General features: G+C 29.9%; 2 protein-coding genes across 5 annotated transcripts in view; one reads left to right on the top strand and one right to left on the bottom strand.

The window, feature by feature from the left end:
- Window positions 1-21,265, top strand: part of LOC129973481 (sodium/hydrogen exchanger 9B2-like) — a 64,403-nt gene that overhangs the window by 1,337 nt on the left and 41,801 nt on the right. The gene's annotated exons all lie outside the window — the stretch shown is intronic.
- LOC129981056 (cytochrome P450 4V2-like) overlaps window positions 2,198-21,265 on the bottom strand; it is a 34,593-nt gene continuing 15,525 nt past the window's right edge. For 3 of the 4 annotated variants that reach the window (XM_056091697.1, XM_056091706.1, XM_056091688.1), the window contains exons 3-11: window positions 17,881-17,966; window positions 15,790-15,980; window positions 13,338-13,401; window positions 12,991-13,117; window positions 9,667-9,864; window positions 8,924-9,094; window positions 8,422-8,488; window positions 7,207-7,386; window positions 2,198-2,741 (exon numbers count right to left, since the gene is read on the bottom strand). In XM_056091697.1, coding sequence (XP_055947672.1) covers window positions 2,509-2,741; window positions 7,207-7,386; window positions 8,422-8,488; window positions 8,924-9,094; window positions 9,667-9,864; window positions 12,991-13,117; window positions 13,338-13,401; window positions 15,790-15,980; window positions 17,881-17,966 — 1,317 coding nt within the window. In that variant the 3' untranslated portion in view covers window positions 2,198-2,508. The remainder of the gene's footprint in view (window positions 2,742-7,206; window positions 7,387-8,421; window positions 8,489-8,923; window positions 9,095-9,666; window positions 9,865-12,990; window positions 13,118-13,337; window positions 13,402-15,789; window positions 15,981-17,880; window positions 17,967-21,265) is intronic. The other variant, XM_056091714.1, reaches the window with a different exon arrangement.

The following is a 21,265-nucleotide window of genomic DNA, read 5'->3' as shown; positions in this document are numbered from 1 at the left end:
AAAAAGGTTTTGTTTTGTTTTGTTTATCGATAATAAATGCATAATGCCAAAAATAAGTTTTTTTTTTTTATTTCAGGGCGGTGTAAAAAAAGGAGTTAATTAGGAGGTATAAAAGGAGTCTGTATTTCGAAGGTTTTGACGATTATACAATACTTCCTCTATACCTTGTATGTGAAAAATAAAAATGCTGTATGCTATGATTAAATAGTGTAAGGGAAAAAAACAATCTTTTTCACGTTGCTATACCACAGAAAGCTGCGAAATCGTGAAAAATATTACGGAAGGTGTGGGGTAAATCGATTGAAGTTCTCTGCTGTTCTGTGGCATTTAAAAGACGTAAAAAATGAGGAAAATCATCTGTTTCTTTTTTTTTATTTCCAATTGTAAATTATTTGTCAGTCAACTATCCGCATTCTTAAGAGTAATAAAATTTATTTTATTAAAACTGGTCAGTAATTTTCGCTTGTCCATTCCCTGCAAAGTATTTTTTTTTTTTTTGTTCTTGATCATCAAAACAATCTTCATGCATCATCTTGTCGATGAAATGTAATAGTTCAATATATATACAATACACTCCCGAGTATCCGTTCTAATGTGGCGGAAGGGCAACCGGATAACAAAAAAACGGATATGCCGGAGTTTTATGAACTCATTTCTTTGCCCACCAGTAACAGAAGTTTTAATACTAAACATATTATGCAATATGTATTTTCTCACTTCTTAGTGGGTAATAAGTTCTCCATTTATTTCATGCTATGTAGAATGTGAAGGCGGCCGCAGCCTGGTGAATCATAAAAACAGCTGCCGGTAACATGTGTAGGAAAAATAAAAGACTGTCTTATTATGTGTTTATATACTGCATTGCACATTTAAAGAATTTATTAGAGAAAAAGTAAGTTAAAGGATATAAACTGATCATCTTTTAACATAAATTCTCTAATGGCTAACTAAAATGCAAGAAATATAAACAAAACGGTAAAGTAATTTGTAAGCCTAGTTCTTAAGAAAATTGACTAAAATTAATTTTATTTTTTACTGATAAATCATTATATAGATATGAAAATGTGACCCTAAAATAAAAGTCAAAACTTACAGTTTTTGGTTTTGAAAAAGTTCTTAATAGGCGATTGCTTCTGCAACGTCTTGCCTTCCTCATTAAATTACGATAAAAGAAAGCTAAGCAGGATAGTCACGAACCAGATACTAGGCAGTGTACTGCATATTGTATTGTCTAAATAAGGTTACCAATTTCGTTTACTTACTTTTTTGATGAATACATAATTGCAAAGCAAGCTCCATAAGTTAGAATACCATTTGTCCAACAAAAAATAATAAAGAACAGAAATGCAAATAGTTACAAATCTTAAAAGACCTATATGAAATAGCAATTAAACTCCCAAAATAATGTTCAACAAAAATACTTGATGAATCTTAAAAGTTTTGCACGAAGAATTAGTCTTTCTTCGCATTTGATGATATGTAGAAATTTCTTTGATGGGAGCTTGAGTATTTGGGTAGTATTTTCGATTTTGGAATCCGCTGTACCCATTTTTCGCATTGCTTTTGAGTAATTCTACAGGTTGGATTTTGACACACCAGGCACATATGCGGAGTTAATCAGCCGCTCCTTAAATGAAATTACAGTGTCAGGAATGTGATTTCTTAATGAAGAAGAAAAATCGGTGAATCAGTGCTTAAATCTACCTTTTGAGCTTCAGAAAATCATATTATTGAACTTAATTCAACAAAAACCATCTAAAAGAGATAGAATATAAGTGTAGACAGTATATTCTAGCTTATTACTAATGGCAGGTTTTAATTACTTTTATCTTTTCTATCGGCTTATTAGTATGTAAAATCTGTCTAATGCCCAATTGTTTGAAGTATTTTCTTTTGTTCATGATCATGATCAATGTCATATTTTTATCATGCTTGAAAATAGATTTCATTCTTTCAACAATTTTACATAATTTTTAAACGAGTAACGATTTGTACCAATGGTTTTCAACATGAGCTTTGGACTCTATGAATTATATTCTGATATTAATATTCGATAATTATACCATGAACAAATTTAGAACTTTTTTTTTCTTTGATTTACGCTACATCTAAGAATTGTTTTGCCTATAATTACTCACCTGAAATATCATAATTTGTCAAGAACAGATAGACAAAATACGTTTCAATATGTTGAATTTTGAATAGGTTTATTTTATGACAGCTGAAACGTTGATGATATTTTTTAACCTTACTGAGAGCTTTTGGTCAACTTAAAGAATATAAATAATAAAGATATAAAAATAATGAAGATATAAATAATAAAGATATAAAATTATCTCATAAATCAGATTTTCAAGTATCGATCAATTATCAAGTATTGATTATGCATTACATTTTTTTCTTTAATACAGCTCAAAGTATGCCTTTTAATTTTTATCATTCAATATTTACATACTATTCTATATCACAGAAATTATTCTCTCTTTCTTTAGTAGAAAAATTTGAGGTTTAAGTAATTTTTAATTGAGAAACAAGAGATTCTTCTGGTGGGCGATAATAAACAGAATGAAAATCAAAACTCTGGTCCCTTCTTCGAACTTGAATGCGCAGCCCATTCGAAGGTCTCAGGACCATTTCCGCCAGAGTATGAACTTTATCTCGGGGATCTAGAGAGCGCATTTTATATCTCCTCAAAATTGATGACAATAAAATCTTTATTTCTAGCATAGCAAATCTCTGACCTGTAAGAAAAAAATGACTTGTAAAACAGAAATCAATGTCAAGAATTACTTTAACTAAATAACTTTCTCTGATTGACGGCATCTACAGTAAAAACGAATGAACCAAATGAAACCACATTTCATATGCAGACTGCAAAAGGCATGGGAAGATGAATTCTGAAGAAGAAAAAATTAGTGCCAAAAGTTGTTGCTAGGAGATATATTAGCGCTGCTATAACTTACAAACGAGGAAATTTGCATATAGAGATGGATTATGTAAAATTCCAAGTGCATGTATGATAAGCAGCGCCATGCATTTCTTGTATAAAATAAGATGAACAAACTACCTGCTAGCAGTTCGTTTTTGACCATTAATGTGTTCTTGACTGTTGTTCGTGATTGACTGTTGATGTATACTTAAAATGGACCCTACCTTACCTCAGTGTGCTTTACTGGTAAAACTGTTTTACATCAGACAGTGTAATTGCCGTGGCTGTTTTTAAGCAAACCTGCGTGTCTTGAAACAGAACATAAGACGGACTGTTATGATCATCGAAACTGACAGTTTACACCCAGCAGTGGAAAACGTCATATACAATATGCAATATGTTGTACACAGGAAAGGTCAAAATATTGAAAATGTTGCACGACGTCCAGGGGACCTTAATATTGATCAATAAAAGATTATTTTCTACGAGTTTCAAAGAATTCATTCATAGCTGTACTCCCACAACGCTTGTATTTCCCCTGTTTTCAAAGTCTGTATATGTAATGTGGTTTCATTTCTTTCATTCGTTTTAAGCTGCAGATGCCACCAAACAGGAAAAGGTATTTTATGGCCACCCGGTATATCCTTTTAGATAATTGTTTTTATAGTTCATATACAGTTTGGTCAAGAATTTTATCTAAAAACTCCTAGGAGTGATAATAAGTAATGATTTTTGAAACAGAATCTTAATTCTATGTTCATTTATCGACCATGTAGCTAAAATAGAGGAATTGTTGCTGTTCGGGCATTAAAGAAAATAAAAAAAGACTAATAAAATAATATACTGGATATTATTAATTGGATTACTCATTACTCATATTAATTGGACAAAATAATAATCTAGTAAGTAATCTAAGGGAACCATTTGACAATTGACATCGCCGGAAGAAGGTATATCTCACCCAATCTTAGAGATATGGTACTAATATAATCTTTTCACAAGTATCAACAAGCTTTTTACTAAATCCAGTCCTAGATGAATCCAAGATATTCCACTAAATATTTATAAAGGGTGTCCCAAAATTAAAGAAAAATTTAAATTTGCCATCATGCGTGCAGTAAACTGTTGACAACGCTATTAATAAAAAGAATTTGGCAGCTGATAACTTAGGTTTAGTAAAAATGGAGCATAACGAAGATAACATGTTTACTTTGTAGAACAATATTTCAGAAATAATGAAAATCGGGCAACCACAGTTCGAAAATTTGAGAATTAACCCCTTAGATCGCGTGATTTAACACCATTGGATTTCCTTTTATAGGGTTATTTGAATTCAAAGATCTATATCAAGAAGCCCACAAGCACGCGTGCATTGAAAGCGGAAATTCAACGCTTCATCAATGAAATTCAGCCACATTTACGCAAAATGGTCATGAAAAATTTCAAGAAAAGAGTACGAATCTGGTAGCAAATTCGTGGAGGTCATTTCCTCTACGTGCTATTCCATACGTAACCTTATGTTATGAACTTTACGATTCAATAAAAATATAACGAGTTAAAAAAAACTATTTGCTTTATTTAATTGAAATCTTGCGTTAATACGTTGTTCTGTCATGTTACGCTCCATTTTTACTAACTCTAAACTATGAGCTGTCAAATGGTTTTTATAATAAAGTTGCCACCATGCTTGCAGTTTACTCACAAATGGTAGCAAATTCAAATCTTACGTTACTTTTGGGACTCCATCCTAAGTTCAATAGCAGAAGTTGTTTTTCTTGACTTTTTCGATCATCTTTAGATTTTTGTTGGAAAAGTATCGCACCACCCTGTATATTGCAAGAATAAGATGGAGCACTTCATGCTTTTAGGCAACAGCTCTTAAATTTTGAAAAAATTTTTATGGGTGTTCATTCTTATGCATTTAGGAGAAATAATTAGAAAAAAATGTAAGAAAATCATAAATAATTATTTAATGAATTGTTAAAACTTAGAACATATGCATTCTGTAAATACAAAAGCTAAATAATAATAAAATAAATAAATATATACAAGTAACTCAAATGGAATTCTGTTTCTATTTTTTTTTTTTTATTATTATTATTATTATTGCGAGGATGGTAAAATTCAACATAAATTTCTTAATAAGACTAGCATCGTATCGAGCCGTAATGATGCGATTACCTCCAACTTTGGATTTATATGATTGATATTATAAACTGTATGCTTAATAGTATAAAATGCCCAGCTGCTGCTTTGAATATTATATTAAATAATGTTTTATTAATAAATTTCTCGTGGTCATTAAAATATTTTCCTATGAATTGTTTCGCATTATTTAGTTTTTTTTTTTTTTACTCTAGCATAATTTCTCTGGCATTTATCATTTTCCATTAATTTCCATGCAATTTTCAAGGGTTCGACAAATATAGTTTCATCTTGCTGATAACCCATTTTTGGGAACCACTACATCTTCGGATATTCTAAATTAATGTCTCATAAAATCCATAGATTTTATGAGATATAGTTAGGCATCTATAAAACTAATCTAAATTATGATGTAAAAATGCAAAATTAAAAAAAAATAGTAATTTAGATGTCTGTTCTCTGAATTCTTTTCTATTTTAATAATGTATACTGATAAATATTCTGTACTTTTTATCCTTTCAAATTTTTAAATGTTTATTTTAAATATATTAAACCCATTGCATATGTCATTAGCCTTTCATTTCCAGTTCTAAACAAAAGATAAAAGATCATAGAATCTAAATGGTGTCCAAAACCCCTTCATTCAATAGTAGAAAATAATTAAAATAAAAAAAATCCTGCTATTTAATTCACCAATAACAGTGCTTGTAGTGTTAATAGTGTGGCTTAACATTTTTCCCCGTCATAATATGAAATTATCTTCCCTGGTACTCTTTCCTTTATCTATAAATTATTTCCAATAAATTATTTGAATAAACAAATGGAGCACACTTTTGCCACTATGACTTTTATATTTTGGTAGCTTAGTATTTAATGGCCATAGCTCCATCTTGTGAATGCAAGATTTTAAAATGCCAGAAATCTTATTTATAGACCCCGGAATTTCATTTTAGCTGATGTTCACCATCTAGAGATGCGCATTTTCTTGGGACTATCACAAATTATCATGCCTTATCAGATGAAGCTCCTATATGCACACATTATAGCTGCTACCTTTCTCTCCATTTTCTGTCTGAGTGCTCATTCTTAATTCCTCAAAGGTTGCAATACTTTCAAACAACTCTTGTTGATGTATTGGTTTGTACTCACTGGCAAAATCTCACGTTTTCATTTTTAAAAACCATTGGATTTTATTTTTCAATATAACCACAGCTTTACCTTTTACCTTGGTTTTTACGCTAAATAAGCTTTTAATACTTGCTCGTTTCTTCATCTTTTATTCACTTCTAAATATTGGATTTTAAGCAAATATAAATTTCTAGTTTCACGCAGTCTTGCTCCAATAATTCATAAACAAATCATTGTTGGCGTATAGCTAACGAATATAATGGCATGAAAATCCTCCACCAAACATCAAGCAAAAATGATCGAAGAATAGTGCAAGAAAATTTTTACAGAATATTTCAAAATCAGATACCTGACATAGATGAAATTCTCAGTTTATGAAATTTTTGTTTAAATTAGTTTAAACAGTTATTAAAAAAATATTTTGATATCAGTATTTAGATTTTTTTATTTACTTTTTTATTTCATTCTGTGGTAAGTTTTAACAACACTTTTAGTAATTGCCTGAAAAAAAATGTTCTAACAATATCCTAAGTTAAATTCAAATTTTTATTCAATGAATGAAAATGATAGATGATAGTAAATACCATAATAAATAGCATTATTTCAACAAACAAAATTATCAACTGTGGTTTTTTTTAATTATATGCAAAAATTATCTACATAGTTTGCGCTATTCTATTATTAACTTCTTCACAAGACATTATTAAATCTGTTACCATTCATATCGAACTACATTTTAAATTAAACATAAATACCCCTTTAAGTAAACTTTAATTGATTTTAAATTCAGATCTATTTAGTTATTTTATTTGTAGCAACTTAGAAAGCTGCTTATTTTACGAATGTATGATACTATTCTCTAAAATATGTATTTACCTGAAATTTGACAGTTTTAATCTCTAAATTAAAGTTTAATTAGTCTCACAAAGTAATAAAGGCATATATCAACAAAATTTTATTAAATTTCAATAAACATTAGTTTTAGAGAAATAAAATTGTTTCACCTAGACAATTCCTGGGTCCAGCCGAAAAAGGCACATAAGCGAAGGGATTTCTCCCAGCGCTGTTTTCAGCAGTGAATCGTTCAGGATCAAACCGCTCTGGGTCGGGAAAGACGTCCGGATCACGATGAAGCACATAAGCATATACAACGCAGGTACTATCTTTGGGGATTGTATATTTTCCTGTTCAAAAGAAATAGAAAACTTACTTGTTCAAAAAGAAGTCGTTAATAATACTTCCTAAATCTAAAGTCCTTGTCTCTGCCATGATTTTTCATTCTTCAGAATCATTTAAAGGTACTAAGGGATAAAGTATTCCAACCAAGAATTATTTAGAATCAAACTTTACATATATCCAGTAATGTCTTTCCGGGAAGAATCTCATCATGATAGCACAAAATGTATGATATCTCCACGATATTGTTGGATAGTCTGAATTCCAAAGAAAATTCCAAATATCATCTATAGGGAATTATTATCCATTGTTATTGGGAATAGTGTGCCTATAGGATATTTCTAACCCTCTTTCTTATCTGTAAAGATTAAAATCTTAATTCTAGCCGTAGTCACTATTAGATCTCTGAAAAGCTATCTTTTTATACTCTCATAAACAGAATATATAGAAAAAGCATTGCGATAACTGAAAAGCTATATTTATCAAAATCTATATTTTGATAAATCTGCATGCATTAGACATCCCAGAGTTAACCCTTTAAAGGGTCATTTTTTTCTAGTCATATTATGTTAAAATATTTTTAGGCTTGAAATTAGAATAAAAAAAGGGATTCATTTAACTTATTAGATAAATTTAATTTGATTAATTAATTAATTTGGTTAATTAATAATTAAGTAACAAATCAAGACACATTATTTTGTGCAAGATAAAGAACTAAAGCATCTAAGTTTCTGTCTTTTTAAAAATTTTTATCAGAACTTATGCCAACCTACATAAATTCATACAAAGATTGATAAATTTGGTGGGAAGCATTCTTCCCACGGCCCTAGAAAGGGTTAAGAAAACAAATTTTTGGAGTTGTGGATAAATGTCTCGCAGCACGATGTCTTATAAACGCTTTGAGATAAACTATTCAGATTTGATACACAGTCAATACACCTAAGTTGACCGTCATCAAATTTTGTATGAAATCCACTTTAAAATAAATAAGATAATGTACACGTTAAGACTTATTCATCAATATTATCTCAAAATAAGCATACCATACTGAATATCGTTTCTTATCTCCCTTGCAATGATAGGAACTGGAGGATATAATCTCATAGTTTCCTGTAAATAAAAAAAAAATCAATGTTTCAAAATCTTTTGCATTAGCTTTGCTCATTATATAGATGCTATTGAATGTTAATAGATGTTCTGGATAATCTCTTTCACTCAGGTCCCAAATTTTGATGATCAATCCACACATTACATATTTAATTTCTTATTAGGAAAACAGTAAGGCTAAAAAAATGGCAGTTGATACAACAATTATTACTTTAAATATATTATCACCTTTGTTTTCATAACCTATTTCTTCAATGACTCATTAGAATAAAAATTATGATTTTTTACTAATTTTTTGCTTATTTTGAGCTATACTATAAATCTTGATGGCATTTGTTACTAAAGGAAAAATAAAAAACATTCCAGGCCTTCTGCTGACTTTTTTTGTATTTAACTTTCGATTGTCAAGTGAATGTAAAAGGAGAAAGAAATTCTTACTTTGACAACACACTCAAGATATTTCATGTTATTCAAATCCTCTACTGTTGATTCTCGATCATCTTCCCCAAAAATGATATCTAGTTCTTCGTGAATCTTGTCTTGGATCCATGGATGAAGGCCTATCATCCATAAACACCAGCTCATCGTCACAGAAGTGGTATCATGACCCTGAAAGTAGAGTTTATAAAGCAACAAGCTTAACTCAATTCGAAGTATTGGTATCCAAGATAAAGAAACTCGATCAATTCAAAAAATAAATAAGAAAGTACCAGAGTTCTTACTTTCTAAATATTGTGTGAAAGTTGTTAGCTTGCTGTTGTTGTTATTTCAAAGTTGCTATGCTACTACAAAGTACTCATATGATTATAAATAAGTTTAAACACAAATGTACCATCTTTGAAAAAAATGAGTCACCCATTTTTATTCTGATATCGATCATCCTATGTGGAAAATGGTAGTAATGAATGCTAAAAGATGTTGTACCTAAAATTTTTATAGGGGATTGTCTCTATAAGGAATTGTATTTAAAATTTTCCAAACTTTGGAATTTCATTGTTTCAGACTTTGAAAATGCAGTTTATTAATGCAGTTTTGTGATTGACATCACAAAATTAATACTGTTAATATGGCATTTGAATAGTTAGTTGAATAGCAAGTTATTTTTAAATTGATCAACTTTTCATAACAATATCATTAAAAAGTTTATGATGAAAAGAAAACATTTTACTTCAGACACTTACTGCAAATACAAAGGAATCAACTTCTTGCCTAATATCGTTTTCAGAAAGAGAATTATTTTTGAGATGTTCCTCCACAAGTAAATCCATGAATGCTGATTTCTGGAGCTGGGATTGCGTATGCTTATGAAGCGAATCTTCATTTACAGGAATGGCGTTCTGCTTATTTTCTTTTCTTTCTTTTATCTTTTGAAAAATGATCTGAAAAATTAGATATAAAATTATAAAAATACCTTGTCACATATTGATTATATAAAAAAAATGTATTTCCTTAATCAAAAAAGTTTAACGGCTTTTTTAATTATTTGATTCCTTTAAAAATATTCCAAAGTCATGTTTAAATAATTTTAGGTATTTCTTGATATAATATTTTTAAAAAAATAGCTATCTTTCATTTTATTCCTCAAAGCATTTTCCCATTTATGTTTAAATTACTTTAGCGTTATTCAACCTCTGTTAATATGACTCGAGTTAAATTTATTTGCCAGTAAATAATTCAGTTTTTAAAGTCATTACTTTTATTGCAAAATCTGCATCTAAATTTAAAAACTGCGGATTATTTTTATTCCTAGTTTTAATTCATTTGCTTTGAAAAATTTTTATTGCATCATTTCGAGAAACGTGAAATATATGATATCAAATAATATTTATTTTCAAATTTATTAAAACTACATTTGAAATAATATTAAAATTTAAACGAAGATTAATTAAACTATTTGAGCTACGATCTTCCTCTTAATATAATTTAAGATTTACCTTGACTTTAAACTTAATCAGAAATGTATACCTACTTTTTTCTTAAGAAGGAATAAAATTCTTTGATTTAATTTTTAATTATGGATTTGCAAACAGATGTCTGTAATTTTAATCAGTGAGGAAGATGGTATACTTTCAGATTATGATCTCGACGACGATTTTGTAGACACCTCGAATTCCTGTTGTACAACCACAGAAACCAAACATTAATAATTTCAAGTTCACCACACAATAGAAATAATACAAATTATTTTTCCCTTTTGTTGAGTATTTCTACGAAGTTAGGGAATCTTATTCCTAAGTATAGTATTGATAATAGATGGTGTTAATGATAAATAGAAAAAATTCAGAAAATCTTTTTTTAATTTTGAAAATGAAAAAATAATACTTTTCAAAAATTTGAGGAGCAAAAAAAAAAAAAAAATGCAGAAGTGTGAGATTTGACGAAATAATCTAAATAAATTAGAACTGTAACGGCCGTTATGAAACATTAGGAGTATAAACGTAATAATGAAACTAATAGTGCAAAACTTATTTATTTAAATTTTTATTGTCACTTTTTTCTTAGAGTATTAAATAGCATACTACACAGACCAACATATATTTTTAATATCAATATTTTTTTAATTAACTTTATTCCTATTTCATATATAGGAAGTAAATTTAAGGATTTCTTTTTACCTCAACTCTTCTTCTTAAGAGTTGACCATAACACAACTTATGCTAACGCTTTAGAATAGACTTAGGGCATTCAATAAAAAAACTATTCCCTTAATAAATTTTGCAAAATGTTTTTATTAGTTGAAGAAAAATACACGCATCATTCTCGTAGATTCACAATAACTTAATTAAAAAGCGGAAAAAATAAGTAAATAAAAAAAATATATTATTTGTTGTTGTGGCAATCTGTAAGTTTCTTTTGCTTCACATTATTGAATAGATTTCATTGGCACATTCTCTTAGCAGATTCTAACAGTAATCTGCCATTCAATAAATATTTCATCTGCTTTGATATCGCAGTGATATGAATCGTTGTTACAGAATAAAACTGTTCCGGATTTACAAAAATCAGTGCCATTTATGTACTATTTGTATGTATGTTATAGCTCTTCCATATACTATTAGCCTTTGTGGTCAAGGCGTCCTCAAAATCACATCACAGAATTTTATCTGCCACAACTTTTGCGATCAGTAGTTTCCCCAGGCCCACTCCATGTAAAATTTAGATCATATAAAATATTTTGTAAGTCAAAAATTTTGCCTTAAAGACATTATTTTATGGCACGTTCGTAGTATTTCGCAGAACATACATTGAAGTCTACTATGGAACATGTTATCTTACGATTCCAGATGGCAACTGGAAATGATGATCGTCATGTTGAACATATTTCGTTGTAATAACATTTGTAAACCATCATAAATGTGTATAACAGTTGTGCTAAATATGTAATTCAATAAAAAATACACTCTGGTGGCAAATTTATAATTATTTGTTTTTATTCTCTCCAACACATTCAGTTTGCTTTTAAACAATATTTGCGTCTAAAGGTAACTTTAAAATAGGATATTTTAATAATGGATATCCTGCTTTTCATGATTTAGATATACTTAATCTTTAAAAAAGGGAAGAAAAAAACTGAATGAGAAAAACTGTTTCCATATTTCAAAAATTTAACCAATTCATCTGGTACATCAAATATAGTCAAAAATAGTTTTTTTTTAATGTTTAAAGCACCGTGCAAAAATAGATGTTGGCCTGTTTCATCCAGAACTATTTTTAAAACCTATTTTCATAATTTGCACAACCAATAAGCCCATATATTCTACGTTTATTTTGAAATAAGCTAATGAAAAGTTGAATATGTGGCAAGAAAAGCTTTAAAAGTAGGCGGAAATTTTAGTTCAATACGGGCTCTACTGTGGCATTTCTTTCATTTCGCGCATGCCTTCTTTAAAGTTGTTTAGGGTCCCTTATGCACTCAAACAAGTGAAATAGATTTTGGAAATATTGATGTTTATTCCAAAAGCAGGGCATATGTTGTTGTTGTTACTTAGGGAACTTTACAAGCCCGCTGACGAAATGTCAGAGATTTAAGCCGAGTGTGCAGTAACTTCTGAGGGCAAAGACCTCTGAGTACCTGAGGGCAAAAGTCTGACTTGTAGCTCATATGAAGATGACACACACATTCGCTTACACAATCCCTTTTTAGAGGGGGGATCCCTTTAGATCCCTTTTATTTTTACACACCTCATAGATAGAACACATGGTAGAGAACAACCATGCCCGAACCAAAATTCAAACCCGGAACGTCCGGATCACGGGTATGACGCGCTACCCTTAGGCCAGGAGGCCGGCAGCACGACATATTGTGATGGTAGTGAATAAAGTTGTGATTAAAAAAAAGCTTTTTTTTTTTTTTCTTTTTTTTTTTTTTCAGAAAATTGTACGAGTTTGTTCGCAGAATATGGAGCTCGCATTTCGCAATTTTTGATACCTTTAGGAGTTGATGTCTTTCAAGGTCTGAAAAAAAAAAAACTTCAGTTTGAATATATTTAGCTAAAGAAAATGACCTTGTTTGTTAAGTCCCGCGTTACTTCTAGAGCTTTCGAAAATGCTTTGCCAGCAGAGGAACGATAGTAGATAAAGTCAATCCAATGTAAAGACCTATGAATTCTTTCGAAAACCGAAGATGTCAACCTGAAAAAAAATGCAATATCAATTTACTAGTATTAATATTCATTCCATATCACTTTTTCTTAGAAAAAGGATAAGTACCTCATTCTCGCCATTTCTTATGCGTTACTAATATTCTTTATTGAACAAAAAATGGTATTTTAAAATAAAACGTTGATGAAAATAAAATAAATACTTTAGAATAATTCAAATAATTTGAATTCAATACAAGAAATTGTCTTACTCATGGATTTTACTCAGATACAAATCTTGAGACTTCGTTTGACTTTCTTTATCAAAAGCGCATTCTGAAAAGAGGAAATATGTTGAATAAAAACGTGTAGATATAAAATTTCGAGGTTGATGAATATTTATTTATCATTCTGATGATAAATTTATCGTCACCATTAAGGATAGACAATGACAATTTAAGAAAATAAAATTATATATGTGCATGAAAAATAACTATGAATTCTAATTTATCCAGATTAAGGGTTAATAAATAGAAAGTATTCAAAATACTAATTATGCATTTTTTCACAGATTAGAAAGAAATTGAAAGTTGAAAATTTATTAAATAAATGCAATACAGCATGTAATGTGAAAAAGACATCACTTATCAAAATATCAAAACACTAATTTCAAGTTTTCCTTATTCCTTATATTTTAAATAAACATATCTCCATAGACCAATATAAGACTTTCGAAATGTTTTATACTTTTTAAATAAGAGCCACATACCTAGAATACTTCAAGGTTCTCAACACTTCATGACGTCTTCGGTAACAAAATTTCTGCTAATAGCATTAAAACTGATAAAGTATCGGCGATAAAAGACTGCAACCATACTCTGAATGTGCATGAGCTTAAGAATTCTTTAGGGTTCTGAATTTATAGAAACTTCATTAAAGGTTTTTCCATTATTGGAAGATGATTTCATAAGTTCACTGAAAACCAATGTTTCTGTATGTGAAGTGTATAACAAGGTCTTAATATCGGTCCCCATATCATCTATCATAACAGGATCTTGATAAGAAATTAATCTTAGATACAAAAGCTAGCAAGGAGAGTGTCGAGCAGCACTATCTTAATAAATTTGATGGCTACGAACATGTCATAGCATATTGGAACAAATAATTCTCTAAACCAGAATGAAATTATTGTGGCACCCGAAAAAGTCTCGCTGTGGTAAAAGTCGTAGAACACTTCATTACTTTCCTTTATGGATTGAAAATTTTGCTCCAAACGGACTATGCATTTCTTACTTAGCTTTTGAGTTTCAAACCCAGAAGGACCGCTAGATGGAATATCTTTGAATTGCAGGAATATGACTTTAAAAGAAAACATCAGAAAGTATCCTTACATGGAAATGCATATGCCTTATCAGGATAGGCCTGTTCAGACTGTTATCGTTATTGCTGTACAAATGAGAAGAAATACAAAGCCCAATTGTGCTCCAAGTCACTGATTCTGTTCCATCACAGACTAATTCGTAGAGTGATAAAAAAAAGTTCTGAAGGTACAATTGAAAGATCCAAATATAAAATGTATCATCGAATTTATGGAGTCATTCAATACAACAATCCATATGGAAGAACCTTCCAAGATTCAGACTTGGAATTATATGCTATTGGTCCTCAGGAACTCATTCCAAACTCAAAATGGCGTATTGTATAAAAAGTGGAAATCCGAAGACAAAACATCAAGAAGACAATTGGTGCTCCCTCAAGCAAGAATAAATGTCGTACTAAAGAAGTCGTACAATAGTCCAACATGTGAACTCTTTGAAATATTGAAGATTATTCAAAATGTTCAAGAACGATTTTATTGGAATAATTTGAAGGAATAGTGCAAATAATAAGATGTCTGTTATGCCCGAAATGACCAAAAGCACACGGCAGTGTGAAGTTTCAATGATGTAGTATTAGAGCACCGTTTAAAGAATAACCTTTGACATTTTCGGACTTCTTCCTCTAATAGTAGAAGATAGCATGAATATTTTAGTAGTCATGGATTACTTCACAAAGTTGTTAGCCGCATATCCAGTTCTCGATGAGGAAGTAATGATTATTGCAAAAATGGATTTCCAAATTTGGAACATCACTCAAAATTCATCGCGATTGAGAAAGAAATTTGATTTCCGTTGTATATAAAGAACTTTGTCAACTCCCCAAAATTGACAAGATACATGCAACTTTTTTCATCCACAATAGTATGGCGTGATAGAGAGATTAATCGGATGATTTTTCTTTCTTTTCAAAGAATCTTATCTAAGTGCCGTCGTGAAACAACAGGCTTCACTCTCCTAGATGTTCTAGTAATACAATTTTCTACTAAAATAATTGTAATAAATATGTACAGAAGTAATAGAAATTTGCTTACGTAGAGAAGTTCCAAAAGCTAGTTCAGTAACTGCCAACACATCGGTTATCTCTCAGTGCTTGATAAAACTTTTCAAAAAAAATTTCTGAAAGAATATCCTCTATTCACAATCAAAGATTTTTCTGCTTAAATATTTCGGATTTTATTTAAACCATAATATTTGAGTTTAGTGAACAATAAAAGGGAGGTTTTAAATGTTAAATACTCGTAGCTGGCCCTTCCGCCGTAATTTGAAGTAGGGCCCTATGTTTATTTATATTTTTCCAAATACCTTGACCTCATCATTTCAAAATATTTATAGAATTTTTACCTACCACTTATGATATTAAAACTGCTTCTTCCCATTAAAGGGTAAATGTTTATAAATTCTTCTTCTGTGGAAGTGCTCAAGTTGTCTCTTATAATTCTCCCATGTTTGTTCCTAATTGGTAAGTATTCTTTCAAAACACTGAAGTGGAGAGCTGGAGTCAATAACTTTCGTCTAATTTTCCATTTCTCATCATAGCTATTTTCAGCCATAGAAAAATAAAAAGAAATAATAATGTAAGTACATTTGAAAATAAAATTGCCGTACTGATCTATTTATGATATTACATTATTAAATATTTATTATTTAAAAAAATATTGTGTTAAAGTTGCGTTTTATCCGCTTTGTAATTGGTAGACATGGGTAGTCACTTGAACCATGGGTAGTCTTTTGAGGTCTGTTTTTCCAGTAGTGTTTGAAATTTTTAATGAAAAATATTATTACTTCATAATAGGTATTGATATTGTACTTGACTGTGAAATGGTGACAAAAAAAAAACAAAGATTTAATTCATTCCAAATTAACAGCAAATGAGTTAAAAACAATGTTATTTGTTAATTCTTTTAGAGGCACCGTTTGTTGCAATATTAATGAATAGCTTTCCGGTTTGTTTATCTTTTTCGAGTGATAAAAAATTTTCGTCTCTAGTCTGGCAGTCATTAAAATACCTAAGCAATACACGTGTTAACCCTGCATTGTTTTTTAAAACAATAATAGAGCATCCAGTAATATCATATGAAGAAAAAACGGGAAAAAAGCGAGAATCTGCTAGCTTGAAAAGAAAAACTGAAAAAAGTGTAATTTCTAATGAGACTAGCGTTCGTCATTACCAACAAAAAGTCTTAAGTCACAGAGTTTGTGGTGAATAGTATATAAGCCAGTTAACAACTCTTCTACCTAAACTATCGTTTTGGTATAATGGTTTTGTTACTGGACTGCTAACCACAAGGTCCCAGGTTTTATCCTGCGCGCATCTCATACCGCTTCAAGTTGGTCTGATTATTAATGATCGAAGGGAAATATTTTCACATTGTAAGTTATAAGTAGCATTTTCTAGAGAGAAATCTAGAGCCGGAATTAGAATCCAGGCTAAAGCAGGCATCATTAAAAACACTGTTCATAAAAATTATCCTATTTAGTAAAAATAAGGCATAGTGAAATATTATATTAGTAAGCATCTTTGAACGATTTTAAGAAAGTTTTTATTTAATTTGCTTAAAATTGTTTAATTTTCTGCTTTAAGTCTTCATTCTTATCAAATGAGGGCGAGATTTCTTCTGAATTTAAATTAATGATAATATATATATATATATATATATATTTTAATTTTGCGTTGAGCTTCCTTTTAGTTATGATATTTTTAAAACAGAATTTTTTTTTCAATTACATTTGTTGTCTGGAAGGAGGGAATGAATTCCTCAGAAAACCCCACTATCCTGAAGACATGCAAGAATCGGGGACAGGATCGGAATTGGGAAACAGGCGGGTACCCTTAGTCAGTAGATAAAAATGTAATTTTGATTAAAACTTTTTTTATCAGAAATAATAAAAATAAATTAGAAATCATGCATTAAAAATCATTTCTTTAAATAAATTTTTGAATAATAATTTTTCACTTTGAATTAAGAAAAAACAATATGGACTTATTCATTGTTAAAAAAAGCATTTATGATTATAATTATCTGAAAGCCATATCTCTACGTAAAAGTGTTTCACAACTGAGTGTAAGCTAACGATATATTTTTTTTTTTATTTGTCTGCTTCCCACTCAAAGTTATATCATTAGATTGGTAGTGATAAACATTATAATACGAATATGCAATTATAAAGTTTATTTGTATTTTTAAACTTATGAGACATGAGATTCGATATGCAAATTTTGTGATATTAAAAATATCCTTTGTGTCTTACGACACTAGGGCGAACACTATGATCTTTCAATATCTCAAATTTTAAGTACCATTTTTTGAATGACAAATTTTTTGCCTAGAGATACTCTTGAGCAGTCTAGTGGGAAAATACATTAGTCTACAAAATAATATTTTATATATTATTGAGTAATTGGATCAAAAATAACGAATGATAATTAATTTATTACCTCGTCAGCACTCCACGTCCCAACCATGGTTCTATAAATTTATAAAACCAAGCTTTCTTGATTTCTTTGCTGCTATTTAGAATAAGCTAAATACAGAAATATATTTGCCATTAAAATTACTTGATTTATATTATATGTAAACTACAATATGTTAATCACAATTCCTGTGTAAATCAATTTTTTTACTAACTATAAAAAGTAATCATTTATTTTTTTATGTATAAAAAATTCTATAATATTATAGTTAACCTTATGATAGCGGGCTCACCCCATAAGATCAAAAATTTAATCCAGTGCGAAATTAGATTTAAGTATTAAAAGATAACTGGATTGTATTTCTAAAGCATAAAATCTATTATTTCATACAACTATAGCTGTAGCCAGTCACGCGTTGCTGTGGCTCAGTCTGGTTAAATGGAAAAGAAATAGGAGAGAAAACGCCCTTTTCCTCTTCCATTTCTTTTCCAATCGTTAATTTCTTTTTAAAACTGTTTAATTTCACACTATTTATGAGTATACAATATTTTTTGTTGCCCTATTGACTATGCAGATATAGAAATTATCTGATTTGCCGATTCAAGAACATGCAACATATAATTTGCACCAGAGAAGTAATCTGTGCCTAGATCTAAACCACAAATTCTAAGGATTGTCCCTGAGAGTTGCTGATTGTTATTGTAAACTTTAATCGCTCTGAGAGTTGGAATCTCTTAAATTGAAATGACATATCCTTTGGAATCATAAAAATGCAAGAAATGAAAGCATTTTCACCATTGAAAGGTCCTATCAAAATTGTTGCTATTACGACAATGCTCTTTATTTATTTTACGACAATCCACATGGTATAACAAAGCATTGACTGGATGATATTTGGTAACATGATCATTGGCACGCCGATTTTCAACAGCAGTATGGGCGCCATGGCATTAGTGGCAGATTGAGAGAATTCAAAAATTTTGTTTGATAACTAACCGCTTTATCTTCTTTGGACGGTCTTGTATATCTCTTGTATATCTCAGCCTCACTTTGAATGTTAAACTGAATAATATTATTAAGTTTGTAGATGTCTTCGCTCTAGGCCACAAGAGCAGCTCATTCACTCAATCGATCCTGATTCTTACAACTGGTTTGTATATTGGGAAATAACTTTTTAAACCAATTTCTTCCTTTGACGTCACTAAATTGCAGTACTCACGAGTCAATGAAATTCGTACAGAGGTCGAAACAACCATCGCTTTTCCGTTTCCAATTTCTACCAACTGAATATGAATATCTCACCTGATTTCAGTACGAAGTCATTCATGCATATTTGTAACTAATCCTTTGCGCTTGGAAAAGTAATTCGATGCATAATTATTCAGTTAACCCTTTATAGGGCATAATTCCAGGGGATTGACAAATAAAATTTTTAGGGTTATATCATGATAAATTGATGATGTAAATACTAAAACATCAACAGTTCGTTGATTTGTCATTTAATTTATGAAATAAAGAGTAGTAAATATACTTATCAGAGGCCGTTCAGAGGAAGCTGAAAGTGGTACTACTGAGCGTTAAGAGTAATAAATATCATCGAATGTTCGCTGGTAAGTATACTTACCACTTAATTTTAGTTAATTTAAAACAACTTTATACAATTACTTGTTAGGATTATTACATTTAGGTCATGCATGATTTATATTTCTCCATAACACTGGAGATGAAAGATGGCAAGTGATCAATATGATTGCAAAACAATACACGAATTTGATTTGGATGTGATATATTGCACGCGTCATTAATGCAGACGTTTCAGTGTCGGTCGTTTCCTAATGATTTCAAAACTTAATATCCACTGCGGAAATTGACATGGAAAGATGTTGAACCAGACACATTTACTAACAGCATGCGAGAAACTAATCCTTCATCTTGATTGGAATGCGCAATGTACTGTCTGCTTGCTATAGTTTCTTTTTATATGCAAAGTTGTCTGTCCACTCGCTCTCCTTGTTTGCGCCGTTCAAAAGATTTTCTACTCGTATTCCATGAGTAATGCATAGGCACTTCCGAATACAGCAAAGTTTTGCAGCGGTTTAAATCATGATGAACATTAACATTTTTATTAATATATATTTTATTATTGCTACTTTTTTTTATTTAAACATAAATATTAAAGTTTGATTAACTAATTCAAACACAGATCAAACAACATAACTCGATTCCAAAGCATTGGCAAACGAAATATTACAAACTGCTCGAACAAATCACTCCAGACAGGTCAATTGCATGAAAAATGTGAATTGAAATGAAAATCAATCGAAACTGCTCAATTCCACTAACAATAGCACTAAAATATAATAAATAAAAATAGCACTGACTATAGCACAGAAATAAAATAAAAACAGTTTAAAAAATGAAATGAAGAACGATTGAAAAAGAAGAAAATTAATTACAGGCTAAAGAAAGGAAGGCTATGGTAAACGACACAACTCTATTCCAATGTAATGTCATAGGAAATAATTAAATTAAAATGATGATTAATCTAGATCTGTGAAAATTCAATTTAACAATCGGAAACATTGAAATGAAATCGTAAAATATTTAGCATAACGTGCATTGGTTTTACATCCAATAGATGGTGTTTTTTAAAGCAAGTTTTTACTTGTTATAAGTGTGATATTAATGTAATAAATATATAAAAACATACACGTATTGGAATTCAATGTTATGTCAAAATTTCAAAGAAATCGTTAAAGAACTGAATAAACGAACTTTTATATTTTTGTTTATATAGATAAGTTATTTCTTGAAATAATTAAAATTCTATGAAATGACCATTATATCTTTTAATGGCAATATATACACATTTTAATTTGCCTGACCATTATATGTCGTACATTCTATTTAATCCATTGATAAATGAAACAAATAAAATGAAATTTTAATTAATGTATTCCTTAATAGACAAAAAGGTCAGGATTCCACTCGAACAAGTTGGTCGCCTAAAGCCGGCATGAAGGTGTGTTTTTGTGTTGATTTAATAATGATCAATGTATATTTGAGTTTGCATCTTTGTTTAATTTCTTAATGAGGAATTTACATCTCATCAGAACTGTTCAAGTTAATGCAGCAGCATTTTAAAAACTGTGCTACGATACCTTATACATACTTCTTTAATGCTCCTCGTTTATTTCCAGCCATCTTTAGAAGAATTAGATACAATTCCTTATTTAGAAATAATATATTGAAATAATTCAAAAGAATCTTCATAAATAAGTAAACGGTGATTATCAAGAGATTCAACATTCCTGCCTCAATTCTTTCAATTCATTCCTGCCTCAATTCCTGCTATTTCAACAAATCCTGCCTCAATTCTTTTCAAATATTTCAAAGCCTAGAAGTGTTT

The sequence above is a fragment of the Argiope bruennichi genome, chromosome 1, assembly GCF_947563725.1.
Source record: "Argiope bruennichi chromosome 1, qqArgBrue1.1, whole genome shotgun sequence".
NCBI classification, from domain to species: domain Eukaryota; kingdom Metazoa; phylum Arthropoda; class Arachnida; order Araneae; family Araneidae; genus Argiope; species Argiope bruennichi.
The sequence above is the reverse complement of the archived record's forward strand: the minus strand, read 5'-3'. Positions and strand labels throughout refer to the sequence as shown.